The sequence below is a fragment of the Gasterosteus aculeatus genome, chromosome 11 (assembly GCF_964276395.1).
Source record: "Gasterosteus aculeatus chromosome 11, fGasAcu3.hap1.1, whole genome shotgun sequence".
Taxonomy (NCBI): Eukaryota; Metazoa; Chordata; class Actinopteri; order Perciformes; family Gasterosteidae; genus Gasterosteus; species Gasterosteus aculeatus.
The window spans coordinates 3,296,127-3,312,501 of NC_135699.1; the positions used below are offsets into that span (position 1 = coordinate 3,296,127).

The following is a 16,375-nucleotide window of genomic DNA, read 5'->3' on the forward strand; positions in this document are numbered from 1 at the left end:
ATTTTATTATTTAAATACGTCTTGTATGGAAGGCCATTTCTGCATTAAAGGGAAATGGTAGGATTGCTAGTGATAGAAAGTCAAAATTATGCAACGGGTAAAATCAAATCATATTTAATTTTAACTTAAAATATATCAATGCCGCTTGCTGTGTCCCAAATTGGTACATGGGCAGACGTTAAATCAAACAGTGATTTGGGGACATGAGTTCTATGAGTGAGTTTTGTTTTTTTTATCCATTTTTCAACAACGTAGTCTGTCTAAATTTGTTCATTTTAAAGTGGCACCTTCATCTCCATTTGCTTTGTGGGAGATGAGTACAAGAACAGCACAAAAATGAAGCTTTTCTTTAGTATGCATACTGACTGTTTTGAGTAAAACTTGATTAAAATTAAGTCATATGTAATAATTTTGACTGTAAAGCACACCATTGTAACTTAGTTGTGGAACCCACACAAGGGATCATTTTAAAGTAGTCAAATAGTACCAAGATTTTTATATCGTGTTTTTATCGATGCACACAAATTTAGTCAATTTTTTCATTTTAAGAGATGGATGTCCACAGTTTCACACCCTACTGTCATTGGTGCAGCTGTGACAAAAGTGATGGAAGCAGCTGCTCAATACTTGGTAACGCTCCTGCACCTGTGGTGTTCCTCAAGGTTTCATTCTAGGGCCTCTCTTGTTCAACATCTAAATAGACCAAGCAAGTGGGTCACATCACTCCAGTTCTGAGGTATTTATGTCTGTTGGTTTATAAAGCACTGAATGGGAATTCATGTCCTGCTGCTACCTGTGAACCATCCCGACGCCTCAGGTCATCTGGGTCTTCTTTCTGTTCCCAGAGTCAGAACCAAACATGGAGAAGCAGCTTCCGTTTTTCTGCTCCACATATCCGGAACCAACTGCCAGAAAGCTGCACGTCTACCGAGACTCTCAGCGGCTTCAAATAAAGACTGAAGACTTTTCAGTTTGCTGCTGCCTTTAATTCAAGCCTCATGGGTGAAGTGGATGATTTTAACTGCACTGCAACATTCTATTGTTGGCTTGTTTGTTTCAATGTTCCAATTAATGCTTTTTTTTAATCCTTTTATTTTGCCGTATGTTTTAACGGTTTTATGTAAAGCACTTTGAATCGCCATGTTGTTAAAGTGCGCTATAAAAATAATCTCGTCCCGCAATGTGGATTATTAATCAGCAGCTGGTTTGTGACGAAACGCCTCGTGCCTCAGTCGTAAATCATCGTCCTTTTCCGTCACTTCTCGCGCACATCGAATCAGCGACGCTGCTCGTGTCACAGCAGCAGCAGCAGCATCGAAGACGGCGCGAATGATGATGGCGACCGCCAAAGCTATTCTTTAACAGGCAAAACCAAAAACATCCACCCTCTGCCGACCATGGAAGGACACAACGTTCCCGACCAGGAGCAACTCCTGCAGTTTCTGAGGAGGCTCAAGGAGGTTTTCGACGTGTGCGACGAGGATGCTGACGGCTTCATCCGGGTGGAGCACTTGATGGACCTCGGTCTTCAGTTCGGCCAAGGAGACGAGGTGAGAGGGGCTGAGACCGGGATACTGCAGGCATCCACCGACGTGTTGATAACGGGAATGATTATCACGCGACGAATTACGGTAGCGCGCGAGCCCCTGGCCGCGTGAGGCCACCTGTGTTGAAATGTCACAGGTGTGTTCGAGGTGTTCGCTCTTAGTGACTCATTGCTCGACAGCAGCTAGCAGTTAGCACATCTGCTAAATGACAAAAACAACATCATGCTACCGCTTCTTTCTGTTTGCCCGTCTCACGTGTCGTATGCATTTAAATGGGTCCAGCTATGGTTATATAATAGGATATAACGTTAGTAATAAAAAAAAAATGATTATTTAAAATAATACCAGCGTTTCACAGATTACTAATAGACTACTTTTTTTTAAGACCGAGGACAATTATTTCTGTTAGAACGGTTGTGTGTATTGCAATGATAACTTTTCACTAACAGAAGAAATGCTTTTGGTCTTTTTACGGCATATGTTGGTGATGCATAGTCTCACTAATGACCATGTGACATCCAACTGTGATCCAGCACATCTCAGCAGCCAATAGGATCAGTAAGTTGATTATTGGTGTTCACGCTTCATAATCAATAATGAGATTCTATCGAGCTACCAATTTGTGTGCAAAAATCTTAATAATACTGTTTCATGTGGTGCTGTTTATCACTTCTACCCTCGGCCTTTGTGGGCAATGGTGCAAATCAATTAAATCATGCTTAACAGCAATATTTTGATCTCTGTATTATTTGATTAACCCTCAATACATTGGAGATTATAATTACCGTCTGGTTACACCACCAAAATCAGTTTATTGATTGACTTTCAACAAAACAGTAAACTAGTATACCTCAGTATACTTCCATGTTGTTTCGCTTCACTTGGATCAACATTACGAATGTCATGGTAATAAACCAAGCAGGACATGTCAAACACACAGTTGATAAAGTTCAATGGTTTAGGTTGTGAGCAGGTGCAGGAAGGTTCATGGGCGGAGCCAGATGTTATAAACATTCGGGGCTCTGGCCAATCCGAGGAAGGTCGTCCTCCACAAATAGAATTTATTTTTTCTTTCACAGCAACTACGTATTCTCTATTCTATTCTCTTTAGGACATTTAACAATAGAACATCTTAGACTGTCATTTGGGAAAAACATGCTAGTTGCCATGGAAACAAATAAAATATAATTGTTCTCCAACCTTCTTCATCTTTCTGAAAACAAAACATCAGAAAGGATGAGAATGATTACTGTTAACTACGTATCCGTTACATACATGGTCGTTTGGCTTAACCAGCATTGCTAATCTTAAAAAAACGATTTTTGAGATACTGTTTAATAAAACTTCACCTCCATTCATTGCAGGTCCAGTCAGGGAGATTGAGGGGAAATGACACAATGAAAGCCTTTTTCACCCAAACATGAAATGATATTGCGTTGCATATATCAGCGCCACAAGAACTCCAGACACCTAAAGGTGGATCTGATGTGGCCTTTGCGGGGCTGCGGGGGGGCAGGAGGCAGTGACAGTCTGATTGTTCAGTACCACGGAGAGCTCTACTGCAGTGCTGCTGAACCTGAGGCTAGCAGGGGGGCAGTCGACAGCTTATTCCATGATTCTGCCGCTTCTAATCTAACATCTTGATGTTGAATGTGTATGTGTTATAAAATGTATTATCATTAGTTGGAAAGTTGTGGCTTTTCAGTGTGTTTGGACGGATGGCTAAAGATAGTTTCAATGTGTCGGTATGCCAACACGCTTTTCAGCATGCTATAAAAATTCAACCTACCGAGATGTGTTTAAAATGAGGATATTTTAAAAGAAGTGTGACTGCATTAACGCACAATGGCTTAATAAAGCGTCTGAATGTAAATTGGCTTATTTGAGGAAATTGCACTTTCTTGTTTCTTGTTCTCCTGAGTTTGTACCCTATGGTTGAATGCACTTATTGTACGTCGCTTTGGATAAAAGCGTCAGCTAAATGACATGTAATGTAATGTAATGAATGTACCTACATCTATCACAAGCAGGCCTCCAGTAGAGTTTCATACCCTTCCAAAGAAACCATCAAACCAGTGCATGTGAGAACGGCAAATGGTCAGGCCTTGGGAAATGGTAAAGAGTAGTGGAAAGTATATGCCGGAGCAGCGGTAATGTAGTTCATGGCTGTTTGAAGGACACTACAACCCAGTAAGAACAGGGTCATACTTGTATTGGGGTCTTTGTACTGAGTCCCACTAAGTTATTTAGACTGCTGGGCAAAACACAAGCTTGGAACAGAAAGAAACGAAACCCGGTGATGAATCTGGAATCGGAGTGATCGGAGAAGGAAGCGGCGTATCACAGATAAACATGAATATCCAACAGAGTACATTTTCCTTTAAACTGTCATGGCGGCTGAGCTGAGCACCGCGAACACACTTCTACTAAAAATAACTCCGAGGTAGAGACCGCTCCATCCTCCTCCCTCCCCTCCCGCTGCTCCTCTCATCCCTGTGTTCTTTGTCGCCATGGCGACGAGAGCTTCTCGAGGAGTCTTATGAGCGGATTGGTTGGTTAAGAAGTGATGAAACTGCGCTCACTGCGACAGCCCTGTATATACATTGGTTTCTTTTGGAAAGCAGTGACACATGCAACAGCATACGTCTCATTGGGATTAGTGTCTGATTGCTACGCACAATTTGAAATGCCACCTTGTTACTGTGTTTACCTTGACCCCCCACTGCTCCTATACTGCGTGCATGCACCCATTACAGTAGCCTCCAAATGTCATACTGGTTAAAGCACATATAATATATTTTATACAAATGTTTATTAAGTGATAATGAAAAGTGGCACATCAAAAACAAAGTTTTACATGTATAATCTTGAGGAATTCGTTGACATTGGCTTCTGCTTGCCTGAGATGAAAGACTGTCTGAAAGTCTGTGTGACGGTGTGACACTGAGCTGCAGGTCGTGTGTGTGTGAGATAAAATATTCTTGCTTGTTTAGCACCGGTTGATTGACAGTATATAACTGATCTATTTATCCCCACTCAGAAACACTTTCCCACCACAGCTCATTTCAAAGCCTGTGTCCGACGGCGGCAGATTTGCTGCATCTGCTCCGAGCGCAACTGAGCAGTAATCTACAGTCACACTGTCGGCAATCCACGTCGATTCATGCAGAGCAGTGTATGAAGGGGGGGGGGGGGGCGCTGTCAGCAGGGCTCAGTGCGCCAGGGGACATGTGGGCAAACGCATCGCACTCTATGACACAGCCAACAGAGATGCACGCAGAGGGGTGAAGGTCGACTCTCTGAGCGTGTGCTTTCTTCTCTGGAGGGAGACGCCAATCAGCCAATCAATGCCAATCAATGGCAATCAATGGCTTTATGTGTTGTGATTTATGTTTTTGTGCAGAACGCTTTATTTTCTTTGCGTAGTTCTGTAATGAGCTGCAGGTTCGGCTCTGATGATTTGTGTTCTGCTTCCAAAAAAAACTGGATTCCTCATGAATTACAATTAGATGCATCTTTTACAAAAGGATTGTGTGTTTATTGCAGAAAAAACACAACAAAACTAAATGCTAATTATATTCATAGGTTTTGCATCACTGGGGATTTTTGAATCAAGAACGCGTCAATTGCAGTAAAAACGCCAACGTTGATCTGTAGAATGACTACGCACGTGACTTCATGTCACCTCTGCTAAACTGAAGGTGCACTAATGGTCCCCTAGATCACGACTCTTTGCTGTCCTGCTCCTAAATGGTGGAACGAGCTCTCTGATGACCGCAGAGAGCCTTCACATCTTCTGACTAAAGACACACCTCTTCAGACTGTACCTCCACTAAAAGACTAACAAATTGTAGCACTTGTTGTTGTACTTATAACGCCACTTATCTACAGCAAGTTGTAAATCAGCTTATTTAATGAAATTGCACTTTCTTGTTTCTTGCTCTTCTGAGTTTGTATCTCTATGGTCGAATGCACTTATTGTAAGTCGCTTTGGATGAAAGCATCAGCTAAATGACGTAATGTAATGTAAAAAGCGCTGTATTTACTGATTTGTAGCGTAATAAGAGAAAAACACTGAATCGAGACCAGGGAACTGATATTTCCCGCGGCACCTAATGAAATATCCAGTCAAAACTATATGTAAAATGTATTAAATGCAGAAAATACATGAGTGAAAGCGAGATAGATCCACTAGCGCGGCTTAGAGTGATCGTCTATTTGATGTGCGGTGAAGTTGCAGCGCTCCACTGACGGATCTCTGTCTTTGCAGGTGAAGAAGTTGACCAGGTACCTGGATCCTAACGCTCACGGGAAGATCAACTTCAAGGACTTTTGCCACGGAGTGTTCGCCATCAAAGGTGAGAAACGGACGGGAGGTGGCGTTTCCCGCCCGTTTCCAGCCTCCATGCCGAGCCAGCTCCACATGAGGGCGGGGCCAGCTTCCCGTCCAATGTCCAGTGTTCCCGCCCCAAAATGACCTTCCTCCCTTTCTCTTTCTTCTCTCCTTCCTGTTCTCCTCCTTGCAGGTTGTGAGGAGATCCTAAAGATGGCTGTGGGTCCTCGCAACCAGTCTAACCAGTCTAACCAGTCTGTGACTGACAATGGATACATTTACCAGGTACAGCAGAGCTTCCAGCCTCGGGCACAACTTAAAAATGGATAAATACTAAACACGTCGTGGGGCATTTTGAGCATTGACACCCACAAATGCAGGCGTGGTTGGAATGTAGGTTGGAATGGACCAATCAAACACGTTGGAACAAAGAGAAATGTAAAGCGGCTCAGTTTAAAGGCCTTAGTAGACTCAGTAGAAACTCTGCGAATGGACTCAAATATTTATTTAATGTCGGCTCCAGGAACAAACAGTGTTCATACTGATACTTATTTTATTATTTGTATCTATTTAGTAAGATATTTGTCCTTTTACAGTACATATTGGATTAAAATCTGAATTAATATCAATGAATATGCCGTACATCACTAGTTGATGTGTGTTGTCCTCGCCACCAGAGATTATCAGAAACTGAACAGTTGCTTAGCAACAAAAGAGGGAGTGAGAGAGAGGGAGGGCGGGCGAGAGACCCATGGAGGTGTGGCTTTGTCCCAGCTAAAGAAGCGGTGCCTTTTCAAACAGGATTGAGCTGCAGTGGGACACGTGTGTGTGTGTGAGAGAGAGAGAGAGAGAGCCTTCCAGCCTCTGGAATACTGTGGATTCTGGTTCCACCTCCACGATGACAGATACCGTATGTTTATTGGAACGCACACACAAACTTGCACCTTACTTTATGCATGAAGAGAGCATTTAGTGATGCTTAATGTCACGTGCTGCTGGTGTGTGTTTGTTTAACCAGTTTAACAGAATGCATGCGAAGGGGAGTGTTTTCTAGTCGTGTAGGTGAAACGTTAGTGATTAAATGTGTTTGAATAATCTAATACTACTAAAGTTCCTGTTAGATGGAGGTTGACCCGCACAGCGGTTTTCCCTTTGTTTGGCTGATTAGGTCTCTTTGCATGTGTGCGCAGACTGTGCTTGATTGACATCTTCCTGCATCTGCTCTCAGTTCAGTTGCAGCTGTGTGGGGCGGGACATCTGCCACCTCGGTTGTTCTTGGTTAGGCTGGTTGGAGTCACGTTATTGATTACTGTGGATTTATCACAGAGGAAGTGTCAACAATTGTAAACTTTTTCCACTTTGTTAGGTGCACGTCTCATTGGAAGGTCAACGTTACAGCGCACATAACGCTTTGTTCTGTATCCAAATCTCCACACGCTCTTCATCTCACACACAAACCTTTTTGTATAATGGATTTGTTAAATCTACTCGGCAGTCCTGTGTACGTGCACGGACGCACACAAATGTGCGTGCGTGTGTGCGTGCGTGCGTGTGTCAGAGTCAGACGGGGTGTGTATTTGCCCCTGTGAGGCCAGACAGCCGCTTGCATAATGAATGACCCACAGATCGGAGGCACGCGACGTCCTCCCTCTGTTTCAGGTCTTGGCGCTGTAGTGTCTCTCAGTGTCTTTTGTTCCGAGACCGATTTGAGAACATTTGGTTTGAACTGTCGCCAGATCTCACTGAGATCAGAGCCTTAAAGCTTTAAGCTTAAAGCCAAAACTCAAGAATCGGTTTGCTCCGTACAGTAAACGTCTATCTCTGAAGTCTGTCTTCAGCAGTCATTACGCTGTCATCAGTCATCACAAAGACAATAACAAAGAACACATTTTTCCAAAGTGACATATATATATATATATATATATATATATATATATATCAGGCGGCTGAGACGACGTAGATGCTCTTTGCTTTTATATCTCCTCCTCCACTCGTATCTCAGGCGGGGGGGCGAAGACACGAGGATGGGAGGTGAAGAAAGAAACCACGGCTGGATGAACTGTAAAATGAGAATAAAACACATGTGTTCAATATCTAATTCCGGGTTACTTAGGTTTCACTGTGAGTGGTAAAAATGAAGTGTGTTGTCCTGTGACTGAATGACTCGGTACCCTGTGAGTATCTTTAGATGCGTGTGGTGTCTCCTCCACGTGCTGTGACTCTGCGTTCTCTCCACCAACGCAACATGTGCCCCTCTGTTGACTCCGGCCGTGTGTCACTTGTTTTCTGCAGAACGGCGCGGCCAAGCTGGGCCCTCCCATCATCATGTGCACGCGCTCTTACCCAGAGTGCGGCGCGTACGGCGAGGGCGCCACCGACGGGGAGTGCGACATGGACAGCAGCGCCGAAAACGGCAACAGCTCTGACTCCTTGCGTCCGCGCCGGCGAGACGGGTACGTCCCTGCGGGGGAATATTTCAGAGACCCCCGAAGGAGGAAAGAAACCTGCAGCCTCGAGCTATATGATGAATCAGAATTAGTTCTTAGTTTTGTTTTCTGGTGGTTTATTGTTCTTAATTGTTTGTGTTTTTATATATATATTTTTTTTATCCACGCATCCCTAGCCGCCCGATTGGCTCGGCGTCTGCGTCCGTCATCTCCGGGGAGGAGCAGTTTGAGGACTACGGCGAGGGGGAGGACGTGGACTTTACTCCCAGCAGTCCTTGCCCCGAAGACGACACTCGAACCAGCGGCTTCTCGGACCTGGGGTCCTCCCTGCCCTCCAGGTCGGTGGTCCAGTCCCACGCACACGGCCGGAGTCACAGGACGTAACAGGAAGTGTCCCTTTTTTAAATGAGTTCTGTTATTGACGTGTTCAATTTTCTGGTTAAAGTCCAGACGGGTAAACTGTGGAAAACCATAAAGAATGAGGTTTAATATCTTTCTTCACAACCGTCAGGGACCAAAAAATAACTTTTTAACTAACTAACCTTTACACCAAATATCCTCCATACCTCATTGATAGTGGTTATTTACAAAGACACACAATTCAAATACATTTTTATTATCATTAGTCATCTAAATGTATTTTGGATGCTTGTCTAAGGAAGTCATAAATTCCTTTCATATCTAATTAATGTTGAGTTTAAATGTTAAGGATTAAGTCAATATTTCAGTATATGTACAAATTCTAAAATTGACTGTTTATGCTCAATATGTTAATGTTGACTTTAGCAATCCTAAACAACAATCATTTCTTCCTTTAGAAGCATATGAACTGGGTATCGCACAGACACACATACTAGCGTAGCGTTCATCACGGTGTTCGTTGTGTTTGCAGCGCTGGACAGACGCCGCAGAAGATGCGGCAGCTGTACAACAGCGATCTGCTGGACATCTACTGCTCCCAGTGCTGCAAGAAGGTGAACCTGCTCAACGACCTGGAGGCTCGCCTTCGAAACCTCAAGGCCAACAGGTAAAGCGCACAACACACACACACACACACACACACACACACACACAAGAGACTCGATAATTCCTTAAAATAGCGAGCAGTCAAAACGCTCCGCCGCTCCCTGTCATGTTGCCTGCACGCATTGACTGCGAGGAGGCGGGGCTTCCCAGCACGGCCGTGGGTACTAGGAGAGATGGTTAGGAGAATCTGACCCCACTGTCACTAAGCTACGTCGTTCTGATGGACGAGAGACGCATGTTAGTGACGGCGGTCTGCGGCGACCAAACTACAATTCCTCTAAAGATGGACTACAAAGAAGCATCTTCGATGCCTTCATGTGTTGTTACAGTGCGGAGACATGCAGGCGACTTCAAACAAACAGGTTGAAAGTACGGTATTACTTTATTAACAAGGCTGCAAAATAAATGAGTTATCGTTTCTCGTGAACGGCCGAATGATACGTCACTATTTAAATATTGCCGCCGCAAGGAAATGTGGGACGGAATTATGTCCTTTCGTAAAGGATGGCCCAGTGCTTCCTATGCTAAAGGAGCTAAGTAAGGAAGCATTAAAGCTCCTTTCCTTGGTGTTAGAGAATTCGATCAGCTCTACCACAACTTCATCTACCTCATTTCACTTCCTGAGCAAAAAGCTCTTCGTCCGTTCACGACTTGTTGGAAATAAATATGCCAGAAGTGAAATGTGGAAATACTTTTGCTCCTTTACATTACATTGTGTGTATAATCAATGCTGTGATGGCCCCATGTTGTTGAATTAATATTTCGCTGTAGGATAATACTAATATTAATGCCTTTGTTAAGTGTTCAAAAACTGGACAGGAACCAGGTGGTAAAAAATGGAACCATACAGATGTTCATCAGTTGATTATTCAGTAGAGTAAAGAAAGACTGAATCAAGTCAACATAACACATGTTGCACTTGTATTCTAATGTGTTAATTAATAAAAAGTTTAATGTAGAACTATAGCCAACAGTTCTTTGCTGTAGGAGCTTTTTCTACGTTTAACTAATAAATGGAAAGGAAAGTTGTATTAGACTCCTCCCCTTTTCCGTACTGATCCGACCCCTAATGACAAATAACTGTTGTAGCAGCGAGGAGTGTGTGTGAGACTGAGTCTGTGTGTTGTGTTTCAGCCCCAACAGAAAGATCACCAGCACAGCATTTGGACGGTGAGTGACCGACCTCCCTCTAACATGAACATACTGCTGTCCACTGAAGGGTTCAGTATTTGGCAGGTTGACTAATAGAACCCTCTGATGGCACTGTCTACATGTGTGGAAATGTCCTCCGTTGGTTTCCATCGTTTCCCCTTCTCGCTGCAGGCAGCTGTTCCAGGCCAACCACAGCGTGTTCGGGTCCAGCCAGGGCAGCAGCACCGAGGATCTGTACACCGACAGCATCGACTCGTGCGACCTCGACATCACAGAGAAAGTAAAAAGAAAACTATTATTTGTAAATTACGGGAAAAGGTGAACCTTTTTCAATCCAATACATTTTATTTTGTATAGCCCAAAATCGCAAATTACAAATTTGCCTCAGAGGGCTTTACAGTCTGTACACATACAACATCCTCTGTCCCGAAACCCACCATCGGCACAGGAAATACCCTTCCAAGAGGGAAAAAAGGGAAGAAACCTTAGGGAGAACGTCAGAGGAGGGATCCCACTCCCGGGATGGACAGACTACAATGGATGCCATGTGTACAGAATGAACAATGTATAATACATGCAATTCCTATGACAGAAATGATTCAAGTAATTGTGAGTAGTAAGCCAGGCGCACAGCAGGACCACTGCAGGGACAATCACCATCAGATAGAACCACCATCCACAGAATCCTGTGGGGAGGGAGAGCACAGAGACTTTAGGAGAGGGTAATGTTGGTTTACGAGTACAGTAATATGATTAATATCTAAAATAATAATGATGATGATGGCAGCAGCAGGCGTCAGCATGGCCACGACAGGTGTCAGGACCAGGGTCCCGAAGGAACTACGATCTACGGGGACCTGATAGGGGAGAAAGCACAAAAAAAAACTCCTGGAAAGAAGCTGAATTAGTCATGTGCATTAATAAAACGGGAATTATTGTAGAACGAGAGCGTGAGAGGAGCTCTGTGTGTCCTAAGAAGTCCCCCGGCAGTCTAAGCCTATAGCAGCTTAACTAAGGGCTGGTCCGGGCTAACCTGAGCCAGCCCTAAGCCAGTCCTTTCAGCTTTCTGATACTAATGATATTCATCTGAAACTGGAGAAGTACTGTCTGTAGACACGATGAGTTGGAGAAAAGCTGTGAGCAAAGGAATGTCCTCTTAGAATTTGCGTGTCGGCATTGTGAATGAAGTAAACGGGTCCATACGCCCTACACCCCATAGGGCGACTGTGGCTGAGTGGGGAGCACAGTCGCCCTCCAATCAGAGGGTTGGCGGTTCACTCCCAGGCCTGTTGATGTGTCCTTGGGCAAGACACTTAACCCAAAATTGCTCCTGTAGCTGCGACTACAGTGTGTGGATGTTAGTTACTGATGGGCAGGTGTCACAGTGTGTGAATGGGTGAATGATGTCATGTAGTGTTAAAGCGCTTTCAGTAGTCGGAAGACTAGAAAAGCGCTAAACAATTACAGTCCATTTACTTGAAAATGTGGTCATGCTCCTCAGGTCAGTTATCTGGAGAAGAAGGTGACGGAGCTGGAGAGCGAGAGTCTGGCGAACGGGGATCTGAAGTCCAAACTGAAACAAGAGAACACTCAGCTTGTGCACAGGTAGGAAAACATCCCGTTTCTTTATCGAGGACCAGCATCATTATATGTGATGTAATATTAATGAGGATGTTTTCTTCACTGAATATACAAATCGTTTTGTTCCTTCAAAATGAGCCATCGCTTTCTTCCATGTTAAACGGTGTGTAAAGTCATTGCCCCCCTTTCCTCTGCACCCCAGGGTGCACGAGCTGGAGGAGCAGGTGAAGGACGCCGAGGCGAGGGCGGACCAGAGTCTGGAGGAGGAGACCAAGAGGCACCGGGAGGCTTTCAACAAGATGGACAGGGAGCGAAACATGGAGATCGATCTGCTCTGTAACAGGTAGTCTCCCACAATGCACCACGACGCACATGCTGGTGTTTGGAGCCCTTAGAGATTCTGCTCATCTTACTTCTGTGTCGGGATCTGTTTTTGTTTATGACATTACTCACTTATTACTTGAAGCCAAACAGAGTTTTCCTCACTGGGCACTTTTAGATTTAGCGCTTAGATTTAGATTAGATGAGAAATGCAAGCTAACTGGTGTTGTGTGTGTCTGTGTGCGCGCAGAGTACAGCTGTTGGAAGAAGAGAATGGAGAAATGAAGTTGAGTGTGTGCAGACTCAAGTCGCAGACGGAGAAACTAGACCAGGTGAGTGTGATTTACAACTGAGTGACTTCAATTCACTTTGTTGCAACTCAGGTATTGTGTTTTTTGTCTGTGTCCATCATTCTGATTACTGCATAAAATAAAGAGTTGATTCTTTTTTTTTTCTTTTATCCGCAGGAGAAGCAGAGGATGACGGACAAGCTGGAGGACACCGGTCTGAGGCTCAAAGACGAGATGGACCTCTACCGGAAGATTATGGACAAGCTCTGGCAAAACCGCCACGAGTTTCAGAAGGAAAAAGAGGCCATGCAGGAGGTGAGGCCCTCTAGATCCCGCCGAGGTCACATGGGGACTGAGTCCTGCTCCCTGCCCCCCAAATCCTATCGAGTTCTCTGCCCTTCATCAGTGGTTTTTATTTTTTCTCTTTCCGTGCAGTTGATTGAGGATCTCCGGCGGGAGCTGGAGTATCTGCAGCTGTTTAAGCTGGAGATGGAGCATCCAGGACAGGGCAAGGGGCTCGCTGACTCGAACGCGAGGACCAGAGAGATTGAAATGGAACACGAAGTCAAGAGACTGAAACAGGTTTACACACACACACACACACACACACAACCTTGTTCTTCTCCCCTCATGGGACTTTCCACTCTATCCCTTCATTCCCAAGTGTTTTAGGTCTCGACAACCCAAAGAGTTCTCGTCCAGCATGGAACAGGTTGACGAGATTTAACCTGTTTTAGACGGATAAATATATCGACATGGAAGTAGAAAAGCTGGTCACACACACACACACACAGAGGAAATCTCTCTTCGCTTGTAGTTCATTTTGGTATTTAATAACAAATATCTCACAGAAAGTCCGTAGTAATCTGGGTACTTTGCGATGGGAACATTGCATACTGGTAATTTTACTTCTCTTGGGGTTCTTAAAGAGACGAGTGCTTCAACAGGAGAAAAACCCCAAACCCCAGTAAGAAACTGAGGGTGTGTTTCAGGTGTTTTTTAACTTTTTGGTTCCTGCCCCCCACTTTAGGAGAACCACAAGCTGCGGGATCAGAACGACGACCTGAACGCTCAAATCCTCAGTCTGAGCTTGTACGAGGCCAAGAACCTGTTTGCGTGTCACACCAAGGCCCAGTGCCTGGCAGCGGAGATCGACAACGCCTCCCGGGACGAGGTCAGTGCGCCGTGCCGACGGGCGTCTTGTGATGCTTGTGTCTGTTGCTCCACTGATGCGACTCTCCCTCTCTCTCAGCTGGTCGACGCTCTGAAGGAGCAGGAGGAGATCAACTTGCGTTTAAGGCAGTACATGGACAAAATAATACTGGCCATCCTCGACCACAACCCCTCCATCCTGGAGATCAAGAGTTAAACACCACACACACACAGTCACGTTCGCTTGGGTTTCTGATATATTAGCTTGTACCTTTCAAAGTTATAATCCTTTATGATTTTAGCCAAAGACACTCATGCCCATTCGATACAGCGCCACTGCCCTGTGAGTACACGCTGCACAATAGTAGCGATCAGGCAGCAGTGGTACCTGCAGATTAGCAGTAACGCCGTATTACACGCCGTGTATTTCCCCGTCAATCTATCGCTCGCGTGAGGACAATTTGAATCTAGAGAGAGAATTGCGCACGGCAACAATAAGACAGACGATGGAGAGATAAATGCTGAATGTAAATAAATGAAATGGCTATTGGTGGGAAATATCAACTACGAAGAGTATCAAAAACAAGTCTGAGGGATTATAACTTTGAACTAGAGCCCAGATTCTGAACGTTCTCACTGCTTATAACTGACCACACACATTATATATATCTCCACACCACCACAGGAACAGCAGGCGGTCTTCATGTCCTCTAGAACCCAACGCTTATTTATGATGCAGTCGCTGGATCACTGTAGAACTGCTGTGCCGTGCAAAGTCTGTCCGCCAACGTTTTATAGTTCTATATTTAAAACTACTTCAATGTGGAGACTTTAAAATATTTATTAACACGCAAACCCCTGTTTTGGTGTTTAATTTGTTTGTTGCAGAGACTGTATGAACGTTTATGGCTGGGCCAGGTTTAAGGAGTGAGGATGTAAAGGGGCATTCCGGGGTTCTGCATGTGTGCCAAAGCAGTCTGTAAAGTTCTGAAATCAGAAGGCGTTTCTTACCATATTTCAGCCATCATTTCAGGCGGTGTGAATATCAACTGGTGAAGACTTGAAATGAGCTAATTAGACTTTGACCGCTTGGTAAACATTTAGGGAATTGGCGCCTATTTGCTTTCTTAAAGATTCTGAAATACACCTGCAAGTCTGTCATTAACAGGTTGTGTGTTGTTTGTTTAGTCTGTACACAAAAATAAATGTAAAACAATAAGTTGTATTTTTAGAGGGAGTTATGTTTTGCTTATGTTGAAAAAAAATCAAATAAAAGCTGTGTAAATTTAGTCACAATGAAGAAGCATTTGTGTGAAGGCAGTAACCACAACATGCATGAACGGACGCTTCTTCTAGAGGTGCTGTAATCTTTATCAAATTGATTCACCGGTAACTCGCTGAGCCTTTTGCGGGACTGTTCAGTGCTCTTTCTGAAGACCAATCTGAATATTTCCCAGTTTTCATGGACTGAAATGGTTGACTGGTGTCGTGCAGAAAAAAGACTTCTTGCTAATTCGTAACAAGTAGTATTATGATATGCAAATATGACTCCATTTAGAATCAACAGAACTTGTTTATAAAAAAAATAAACTCACAGGCCACCTTTCATAAACTGTCTGCCTACTGCAACCACTTTAATCCCTGCTGTATTCATTAGGGTTATTTCACACCGGTAATAGAAATACTGTACTAATACTGTGTACTTTGCAGTGTTCTCCAGAGAAAAGAAAAGCATCGGCGACCTACTGATTTAAAAGGGGAATCTCCTTCTGCCTTCAGTGGGAATTAGTAAAACCACTTTGTTCTATGCTGTAAATTAGACTCACTCTTAATAATGTCACCTAAATGTATAACTTAAATCTCATTCCACGCATTGGTGGTACAGCACAGTGTGACCTGGAGCTGTGTACTGAGCACTTCATGTAGTTTTGCTCCATCGCACAAATTGTTAAAATAGGTATTTTTGTCGTACTTTGTTTGCTTGTCCTTTCACAGGTTTGTGTGCGTTTCCATACGAGGTATGAAAATAGTTATTTAAGTGGTCCAACTACTATTATGTCCATTGTTTACCTTTTATGATTGTCTTTTTGTATATTGCCATTTTGACTTAAGACCCAGTATTTGTTTCATACATTGTAAATGCTGTACAGAATGTACTATTTACGTGCAAGTCATTTCGCTTATTGAGACACAAGTGTTGTAGATTATATTATGAAGTCAATTAGATATAGAACACTTAGGTGTCACAGCCAAAGTATTTAACTGGAATAACATCGGACATGATGAAATAAATAAATAGTTTGTCACATCTTACTTGTGTTGACTTTGACCTCATTGACTTGTGTATGGCACTATGGGGAACCACGTTGTAGAAAGTAGATGTGTAAATAAAATCCATTGGCTTTGGCATGATCACATCGGCCCTTGTTGTTTGTTGCCTCGGAGCTCCGTGGTTCTCTTACTGTCTTCTCCACTTTAGTAGGTACACCGGTCAGTTTTATCTCCACATTGTTAGGAAAGGAAAGA

At 43.8% G+C, this 16,375-nt stretch overlaps 1 protein-coding gene across 2 annotated transcripts; it reads left to right on the forward strand.

The window, feature by feature from the left end:
* The first annotated feature begins 1,097 nt into the window (after positions 1–1,097).
* Positions 1,098–16,266, forward strand: rab11fip4a (RAB11 family interacting protein 4 (class II) a). 2 transcript variants are annotated; one of them, XM_040191156.2, is made up of 15 exons: positions 1,098–1,550; positions 5,818–5,905; positions 6,074–6,165; positions 8,173–8,333; positions 8,504–8,665; positions 9,220–9,354; positions 10,488–10,523; positions 10,677–10,785; positions 12,007–12,110; positions 12,289–12,429; positions 12,658–12,739; positions 12,875–13,012; positions 13,133–13,279; positions 13,728–13,871; positions 13,950–16,266. In XM_040191156.2, exons 1-15 carry the CDS (start codon positions 1,398–1,400, stop codon positions 14,064–14,066), a joined length of 1,809 nt encoding a protein of 602 aa, XP_040047090.2. In that variant the 5' UTR covers positions 1,098–1,397; the 3' UTR covers positions 14,067–16,266. The 2 variants fall into 2 exon arrangements, with proteins under 2 accessions (XP_040047090.2, XP_040047091.2); XM_040191157.2 differs by lacking the exons at positions 1,098–1,550; positions 5,818–5,905; positions 6,074–6,165 and adding an exon at positions 6,607–6,790.
* Positions 16,267–16,375: the final 109 nt, after the last annotated feature.

What these genes read in the sequence shown, in the direction of transcription:
- rab11fip4a (XM_040191156.2), top strand. Translation starts at nt 1,398, where the DNA reads ATGGAAGGACACAACGTTCCCGACCAGGAGCAACTCCTGCAGTTTCTG. An exon ending in ACCTCGACATCACAGAGAAA is followed by an intron (nt 10,786 to 12,006) that starts GTAAAAAGAAAA and finishes CATGCTCCTCAG; the next exon opens with GTCAGTTATCTGGAGAAGAA. An exon ending in AAGTCAAGAGACTGAAACAG is followed by an intron (nt 13,280 to 13,727) that starts GTTTACACACAC and finishes CCCCCACTTTAG; the next exon opens with GAGAACCACAAGCTGCGGGA.